The 9702-nt window shown below is 39.2% G+C and overlaps 1 protein-coding gene across 3 annotated transcripts in view; it reads right to left on the bottom strand.

The window, feature by feature from the left end:
* Nucleotides 1-8482, bottom strand: part of syt14a (synaptotagmin XIVa) — a 228130-nt gene extending 219648 nt beyond the window's left edge. Inside the window, exon 1 of one of the 3 annotated variants that reach the window (XM_043695734.1) lies at nucleotides 8297-8482. In XM_043695734.1, coding sequence (XP_043551669.1) covers nucleotides 8297-8309 — 13 coding nt within the window. In that variant the 5' untranslated portion in view covers nucleotides 8310-8482. The remainder of the gene's footprint in view (nucleotides 1-8296) is intronic. The other 2 variants (XM_043695732.1, XM_043695733.1) reach the window with 2 other exon arrangements.
* Nucleotides 8483-9702: the final 1220 nt, after the last annotated feature.

Below are 9702 nucleotides of genomic sequence, written 5' to 3'. Positions count from 1 at the left end.
ACATACTGAATCAGAAAATTGTCTTGTACACACTTAAGAAATTCTTCTCCATCTAAACCTTTAACACATTGGCAGTCCCAGTCGATGATTGGAAAGTTAATATTCCTTACCATGACTACCCTATTATTCTTACAGATAGCTGAATTCTCCCTACAAGTTTGTTTCTTAATTTCCCTCTGACTATTAGGGGGTCTATAATACAATCCCAATAAGGTGATCATCCCTTTCTTATTTCTCAGGTCCACCCAAATAACTTCCCTGGATGTATTTCCGGGAATATCCTCCCTCAGCACAGCTGTAATGCTATCCCTTATCAAAAATGCCACTCACCCTCCTCTCTTGCCTCCCTTTCTATCCTTTCTGTAGCATTTGTATCCTGGAACATTAAGCTGTCAGTCTTGCCCATCCCTGAGCCATGTTTCTACATACACTCTTCAAACATGTGCCACTGCCTATCCACTGTCACCAATTTAGTAATATATAGAATTTACCATCGCCAGCTTGGTTTCTTTTATTTAGATTCAGGACCCTAGTCTCAGAATCAACTGCGTAACTCTCCATCTCAATGAGGAATTCTACCACATTATAGTCAATCATCCCCAAGGGGCCTCACACAGTTAAGTGTGCCAATTATTCCTTTCTCATTTACACAAGTATAGATTGGCCTGTCCTCGAAGTTGTTCCTCAACAAACTAATTAAGGTAGAGAGATCATAATAATTTATCAAGGTGATAGTCTCAAAACAGACAGTAAGGAAGATTTTACAAATACAGAACAGTATAGTGGGGTTACATGTAGCATGATGTGAACCCAAGATCACAGTTGAGGCTGTCTTTGTGGGTATGGAACTTGGCTATCAGTTTCTGCTCAGTGATTCTACGTTGTTGTCTGTCTCGAAGGCCACTTTGGAGGACGCTTACCCAAAGATTGGAAGCTGAATGCCATTGACTGCTGAAGTGTTCCTGTCTGGCAATTATTGCGCAGTTGCCATTCATTCATTGTCATAGCAAGCATAAAGACAGTCTCAACTGTGATCTTGGGTTCATGTAGTGCTACATGTTACCTCACCCCCACCCCCCAACTGTTCTGTATTTGGAAAATCTTCCTTACTGTTCTGTTTTGACACAATCACCTTGATACCTTGTTATGATCTCTCTCTACCTTAATTAGTGTGTACAGTTTTGGTTTACTTGTTACTTTGGTTACAAGCTCAGCATGCAACTCTTATACTATCATGTTATTCTAGCCATTTAGTTTGTCTCCAGCACCATCTTACTTTTAAATTTTTGTAATTATCTCTCTGTGTCAATTAATTGGATCATAGGTTATCCATAAACTTGTTATTCAGCTGTTGATGCTTTACTCACATCGTCTGATACTTTTGATCACCTACAGAGACTTGTTATTCAGTCGGTCGACACTCCACTTACACCATTTGTACTATCTTTTGATCTCTCTGTATATAAATTTTCTACCTATGTGCTTTCCTTCACTTCACCTGACGAAGGAGCAGCACTCCGAAATCTTGTGATTTCAAATAAACCTGATGGAATATAACTTTGTGTCATGTGACTTCTGACCTCCTTTATGGCATTATTGCTGATTTGAATTGCCCAATCTATGTGCAGATTAAAGTCAACTGTACCTTTATTGCTTGCATCCCTAATTTCCTTTTTAATGCCTTCTCCAATATTACCAGTAGAGTTTGGGGGTCTGTATGCAACAACTACTACAGTTTTCTGCCCTTTGGTTCTCCTAAGCTCTACCTTTTTAAATTCTTCTTTACTTGAGCTAATATCCTTTTTCACTATTGCGTTAATTTATTCTTTAACCAGCAATACTACCCCAACTTTTTTTCTTCTTTGTCCATCCTTCCCAAAAACTGATTATTCCTGTGTAATCAGTTCCCACCCCTGATCACGCTTCAGCCAGATAGACTCACAGAGAGTCATTGAGTCATACAGCTCAGAAACAGACTGCTTCAGTCCAACCAGTCTATGCCAACCGAGTTTCCCAAACTAAAACTAGTCCCATTTGCCTGCCTTTGTATCGGTACAAATATCTTTTCAATGTTATAACTGTACCAGCATCTACCACTTCCTCTGGCAGTTCATTCCAGTTACCAACCACTCTCTGTAAAAAAGTTGCCCCTCATTTCCTTTTTAAATCTTTCTCCTCTCAACTGAAAAATATGCCCCCTAGTTCTGAACTCCCCCACCTTAGGGAAAAGAACTTTGCTCATCACCTTTTCTGCCCCTCATGATTTTATAAACCTCTATAAGGTCACCCCTCCATTTCCTAAGCTCTAGTGAAAAAAGTCCCAGTCTATCCTGCCATTTATATTACTCAAAACCTCCATTCCTGGCAACATCCTGGCAAATCTTTTCTGAACCCTCTCCAGTTTAATAATATCCTTCCTATAACAGGGTTACCAGAACTGCAGAAGAGGCCTCAGCATTGTCCTGTACAACCTCAACAAGATGTCCCAAATCCTATACTCTAAAGTCTGAACAATGAACACTCTCTTAACCACCCTATCTACCTGTGACGCAAATTTCAAATAATTATGTACCTGAACCCCCAAGTCTCTCTGATCAACAATACTCTCCAGGGCCTTACCATTAACATTGTAAGTCCTATCCTGTTTGTCTTACCAAAATGCAACATCTCACACTTATCCAAATTAAACTCTATCTGCCAGCCCTCAGTCCATTGGCCTAATTGATCAAGATCCCTTGTAATCTTAGATAACCTTCTTCACTGTCCACTGTACCACCAATTTGGTGTCATCCGCAAGCTTACTTACCATGCTTCCTAAATTCTCATCCAAATATTTTATATAAATAACAAACAACAGTGGACCCAGCACCAAGCCCTGCTGTTCACAGGCCTCAGTCCAAGAAACAATCCTTCACCACAATCCTCTGTTTTCTACCATCCAGCCAATTTTGTATCCAATTGGGAAGGTCTCCCTGAATCCCATGTGATCTAATTTTACTAACCAGTTTACAATGTAGAACCTTGTCAAAGATTCACTAAAGTCCATGTGGACAACATTTACTGCTCTGCCCTCATCTATTTTCTTGGTCATAGCCTCAAAAAAACTCAATCAAGTTTGTAAGACACTATTACAACTATATCACAACTATTTATCCACTTTATTGTGAATGTCCTGTGCAGTAAAACACAAGGTCTTAAGACTTGTCCTTTGAATATCCTTGTCCCATTCTCATTATTTTGTCCCATGGTCCTGTTTGATTCTTGCCCATAAACTCTCTTTCTTTCACTTTTCCTAGTAGCTATTCTGTATTTTGTTTTTGCCTTTGTTTCCCTCTCCCTGTCTCCCTCTATGTTCAAATTACCCTGCCATTTTAGTTTAAATGCTGCCCAACCACACTCCCCAGGAGAGATTCACTCATGCACTGATGAGTCGTTTCAGCAGCTGCGGGCAGGTATTGAAGTCTTTCACCTTCTAATAGTGAACGGAAAAATATGGGGAGAAAAACATTGCAAATTTTGTCTGCAATATATTTAATAATTTGAGAAAATTGATGCTTCTAATAATAGATATGTACAAAACCTCTTTATGGTTACCTTACTGTGACCCAGAAAGAAATTCAACAAATATATAACTTCAATCAGAAACTGATACCTGCTGTGTTCTTGTAACTTATGTGAATTAGCTGATCAAAAGTCATTAAGTAATGCTGAATGAAGGAAGAATCAGACATTGAAACAGCTCAAAACGTCAGCAAGAGAAAAATTTACAGCCTAACACAACCATCGTGGACTAGCTTCAGTCTTGTTTTTTTATGATTATTTTCCAATTTCCTTGCTAATTTTCATGCTGATCTTTTTTTATTTGATGCTTTTTCACACAAAGATTATCAATCACATTCATCTTAGAAAAGTCACCAATATACGAAGCAACTATGCCCACTCTTCAATGTCTAACTTAGTATCAGCAAATTCATTCTCCAAAGAGAATGAGCAGTTGGCAACATTTCTTCCTTTAAGAAAAATATGAGAAAAAGTAATCAAAGATGAACATTAAACCTCAAGTATTTACAAATCAGAATTTATTTACTGATAACTCATGATTCACCTCCTACTAATGGCCTTACTTCTATTTGAGTTAGTTGTGAAGTTAAGATAAACATTTATATAATAATTGCTGCAATTTAAAAATCTGCTTACAGTAGTTAATCTTTATTTTTATGCATTAAATTTATATATTTACTATACTTAAACTTTCCATTAATTTATGCAAATTAGGAAACTTGATTTTGAAAACAATGACAGTTTTCAGAAGCACAGAATATTCTGCTGCAAAAATGTCATGACTTCACTCAATTTGGCAGTTTCTACAAACAAGCAGAATTTCATCAGACCTAACATGCATACATCAGCATTACCCTAAAAAAAATTGTCCACAGTTTTAAATTTTCTTTTCATTCTGATACTATCTTAACTGACAGACAAAGTCATGTAACCTATTTTATAAGATTTTATTATGCACATTTACTTTTGCATGGAAAGCCTGTAGAAGTCATTTGTGAAATTTTTGTTTGTGAAACCACTAAATACAGTGTGATATCACAACTTAAAAATACAATATTCTGTACTTCACATTAATTTTCAGCTTGCACCATATGTTCCACATACAGTTCCTGTTACTATTTCTTTCCACTTACAAATATTCACATGTAACACAGAAATTGCTTTACAGGTTCCAGAATGAAACAGCTGCCTTACTTTGAAGCTGGTTAAATAGTTTTCATGCTTGCCATTCTCCAGGTCATTAAAAGTTGGAAAATGATAACATAACAGGTTAACCCAAATTGCAATCTCCATAAAAATCTAATCACAATACAATAACTAAACATCAACATTCTAATACCATATGAAGATTTTACTGCAAAAAAGGCTGTCAACATGTCAAAGCCAGAAAAAAAGGTTATTTAACAAACCTCCCCTCTTTGACCCATACTGTGGGCTGGAATTTAAAGTGCACCCCCTTTCAAAGTAAAAATCAGCAGGAAACCATCCATCCTAAAGCTAGTTGCTCAAAAACCATACTATAAGCAGTCCCAACGAAGCCCAGAATGGCACATAAGCCCAGGGTAATGGTGGGACCAGGCCAACATGCCCCAGTGAGAAGGAGGAAGAGGATGGAGAGTCTGGGATAGTCGGCCATGGCTGACCCTGATCCCTTAATATCCTTTCATCTACCTTTAGTATGTTTAATTTTTAAATATCATAAGATAAAAATTGTACAATCTTTTTCTTTCCCTAAAACACGAACAGGAGGCCAAATGCAGTGATTTAGCACACTTTTCAGGAATACTGCACCTTGGAAATGCTAAAGCTGGAAAAGAAACAAATTGACAAAGTTATTTTTGAACCACTTGTGTCCAATTCTACAAGGCCACTGAAAGCAACGAGTAACATCTTTAAGTAAACTTCACTGCTTGCCCTCCTGGCCAGCAATTCTGCATGGTATATTGTGAGCCAGGTAGCGGATTTAAAAGAACTATATAAAATACCAAACAGAGTCTACCACATGAATGAAGCAGGTTATATTGCTTAGTTACAATATTAGAATAAGAGCAGGTTATTCAGTCCGCTCGAGGCTACTCCACCATTCAGTGAGATCATGGCTGATCTGTGGCCTAACTCCATGTACCTGCCTTTGGCCCGTATCACTTAATACCTTTACTTAACAAAACTTTATCTATCTCCGATTTAAAATTAACAACTGATTCCACATTCACTGCTGTTTGTGGAAGAGAGTTCCAAAAGCTACCATCCTATGTGTGCAGACGTGCTTCCTAACATCTCTCCTGAACCATCAGCCCTAATTCTCAGACTATTCCCCCTAGTTCTAGAAGCTCAAAACAGTGGAAATAATTTATCTTTACCTACCCGGTCTTTTACTGTTAATATCTTGAAGACTTCGATCAGATCATCCTTTAACCTTCTAAATACTACAGAAAAATGGGCCTCACTTGTAAAATCTCTCCTCATAACTTAACCCCTGAAGTCAAGGTATCATTCTTGTAAACCTATGTGATGCTCCAAGGCCAATATGTCCTTCCTAAATTGTACGACCCAGATCCAGTCACAGTACTAAGTGGTGTCTGATGAGGACTTTGCATTGCTGCAGCAAAACTTCTACATCATTGTATTCCAGTCTTTCAGATATGAAGGCCAGCATTCCATAGGCTTTCTTGATTAATTTCTGTACTTGTTTGTTTCATTTTAAAGATCCATGCACCTGAGCCCCCAGTCTCTTTATTTAACTTTATAAAAAGTATCCTGATCTATTCTTTTTCAGTCCAAAATGGATAGCTGCACATTTGCTTACATTGAACTCCACCTGGCACAGTTTTGTCCATTCACTTCACATAAAATAACAAAGAATATTGGTAGACTATCATCTAAATTATCTATAATGTACCTAACTGTGTGTCATCAGCAAATGCCATCTAATTTTGTGTCATCAGCAATGCTTATAGCAATTATGCAATGCTGGTATGCATCATTCTTATTTAACTTTGTTTTCAGTTTCAAATTTCCAAGAACAGAAATCTAAAATTTGTAGCATCCTTCTTTGTGTTAACAAGTTATTCATCTTCTCACTGAGTCAAAGTTGATGCAAAGCAAAAACATTCTTAAAGAGTGAGAGGCAAATTATAAGGTAACTTGGAAAAAAAAGTGTACACATCTGCACAAATTGTTTAGAAATTCATATCCAAGAAATTATACTAGTGAAAGGAAATTCAATTTTAATGTTGAGTAGATGTTTTTAAATTAATTTAAATCTAAAATTAGTTAAAATATAAGGTTGGCTTGCATGCAATAATGGATGACACTTAAAAGTATATAATTCCATAATATTCTGGGCTAATAAGATAGCTTTCTTAAAGGGGCAGGGAATGGGGCGAGAAGGATTTATTCCCATTGCATAAGTAAACTATGCAATCAAAATTGAATTTGTAGCTCAGGGATAAAAGTTGCTTACAACCTCCTGTTTATAATAATAACTTTTTCTTATGATACAGTATTAATATATCCAAGTACAGATGTTCTATGTATTAATTAGTCATCAAGTAAACTCAACTTTCCCAATTATTCCAACACTGCTTTTTTTGAAGAAACCTAAAATAGAAACATGAGCCACAACAGCATTTTTATTGCACATATAAAATTTGTGTATCAACCTGAAAATCTCAGTGACTTGTACAATCTACAGAACTTTTTTTTTAAAATGTAGATTCTTAGAAAAAGGCAAATACACCAGAAAATAATTTAAAGAAGACATCTTTAAAATATCACTTTGGAAACTGGAGTTGTTCTTGTCAGCAGGAAAAACAACTGAAATTAATGACAGTGAGCAATTATTCTTCACAGTAACGTGCCATTAAATTCCAGATTTTAGAAAATATGAAGACAAAAGTGATCTTGAAATTATTAAGATAAAAGATTAAACTGGCAAAGGCCGTTTATCCTGCATTATAACTACAACCTGCTACAATAACCTTCTCACTTAAGTAGGAGTTCAGCTCTGAAACGCCAGTGAAACAAAAGTAACGTGGCAATGCCCATTTGTGATATCGTTTATTTCAGCGCAGTTCGTGAGAGATATAGTATGCCATCATGCTGCCACCATACAACATAAAATCATAGCATAACAAATGGCAAATGGGTATATAATAGGGACAACGTGCAAAATACTAAGGCTTTTCTGTTTGATGTGATCTAATTTCCCCCATCTTTAATCCTAACATTGACGCTCTCTATAAATGTGGGATGTGTTTGGGTAGCGGGGTCTGATAATTGGTGCAACAGGTTGAGACACTCTCGGACAGATACCTCGGGCAATGTACTGTGGTGCTCCAGATAAGGGATTCGGATGTGGCTGCGGTGGGGTCAAGGGAAGCCGGCTCGCACATTAACCCATCACTATCCACGCAATCGGTGTGGAAACAACGAGCAGACTGAACCGGCAAAGAGCCCGCTGGAACTTGGCCTGGTTGGTGCTTGCGGCTGCAGCTTTCAGCACCTGGCCAGGAGCGGACAGCAGCCGAGCCCCAGGCCCGGGTCCAACCGCTGACAGACGATGGCGCCCCCGGGCTCTGGCCGGGCCGGCTCCGGCCCTGGCTGTCGGTCGGTGCTCCCGCCACTGCCGTCTCGCGCCTTCTCACAGACGCCCACCGTCCAGCCCTGGTAGTCAGGCCGAGCGAGCGGGAGAGTGGGCTGTCAGTGGGAGCTGGGTTCTTTGTGGCCCACTTACCATCAATCGCCATGATGCTGATGATCCATCCAGACCGACTCTGCCACTGCCTCCGCCACCGGGGAGCAGCTCGCTCGAACTGAAAGAGGCGGAGGGAAGAGAGGCTGCGGCGTCGCCACCGACAAACACCAACACAAACATGGAACCTTCCAGGCGGGCCGCGCGCCCGCCACCTCGCGCGCGCGCACCCTCAGCTCGTACGCATTCACAAGCGAGAGCCGGCGTTCCTTCTGAAAGGCACTGTGCGCGTGCACCTCGTGACGTGAAGAGCTGGAGGAAAAGAGGGCCAGCTACATCTTGAGGGTGTGTAGGTGAGATGTAAAACATTGAAGGTGGACGGCTGCTTGAAAAAGTGGTGACAAAGGTAAAAAAAACTTGTTTGTAAATAAGGGTATGGAGTACAAAAGCAAAAAGGTTACAATTAATCTTTATAAAACACCATTTTGAGATCAACTGAGAATTGTGCTCAGTTCTGGACACCACGCTCAGGAAGGGTATGAAGGACTTAGAGCTGTAAAACTTTGAAGGAGAAGGGTACCAAGTACTATATAACAAAAACGGAAATTGCTAGAGAAACTCAGTAGGTCTGGCAGCATCTTTGGAAAGAAAGCGGAGTTAACATTTTGAGTCAGGCAATTCTTTATCAGAAGAATTGGAGAAGTTGGGGCTTTTTTTTCCATGAAGAGAGGATGAAAAGGAGATTCATTAAGAGACATTCAAAGCTCTGAGAGTTCTGGACAGAGTAAAGAGAGATAAACTGTTGTCATGGGTAGGTAGATCAAGAACCAGAGGACAGCAATTTGAGGTGATTGGCAAACGAATTCCTGAAGAAGGGCTTATGCCCGAAACGTCGATTCTCCTGTTCCCTGGATGCTGCCTGACCTGCTGCGCTTTTCCAGCAACACATTTCCAGCTCTGATCTCCAGCATCTGCAGACCTCACTTTCTCCTCAAACGAATTTACAGCACTGTGAGAGATTTCTTCTGCAGTACATGGATAAGAATGCACTGCTGAAGAGTATGGTTGAGGCAGGTTTAATCATGGTGCCCAGGAGAGAATCAGATAACTACAGTATCTGAAAAAAAGAAACAGTGGCGCTACAAGATAAATGCAGGAACTAGGTAAGTTTACAGAAATTTGGTTTGGACAAAATAGGCCAAATGCCATCTTTATGTGCTATAATTATTCTGTGATTCTAAATACAGAAACAAACCATTGGGCCCAATTACTGCTAACAGTGCAAGTTCAGTTTCTAAATCAAGCTGGGGTAATCACGAACGCCTGTCTTTCCCCATGATGACCCTTGGATTAGACATACCACAAGGCATTGTCAATTACTTTTTGGACCCTGTGACAACTTTCACTTCACTGTGTATGCTTCTCTCTCATTTCTATTATGTTTTGAT

This window comes from Chiloscyllium plagiosum, chromosome 9, assembly GCF_004010195.1.
Source record: "Chiloscyllium plagiosum isolate BGI_BamShark_2017 chromosome 9, ASM401019v2, whole genome shotgun sequence".
Classification (NCBI taxonomy): Eukaryota; Metazoa; Chordata; class Chondrichthyes; order Orectolobiformes; family Hemiscylliidae; genus Chiloscyllium; species Chiloscyllium plagiosum.
The sequence above is the reverse complement of the archived record's forward strand: the minus strand, read 5'-3'. Positions and strand labels throughout refer to the sequence as shown.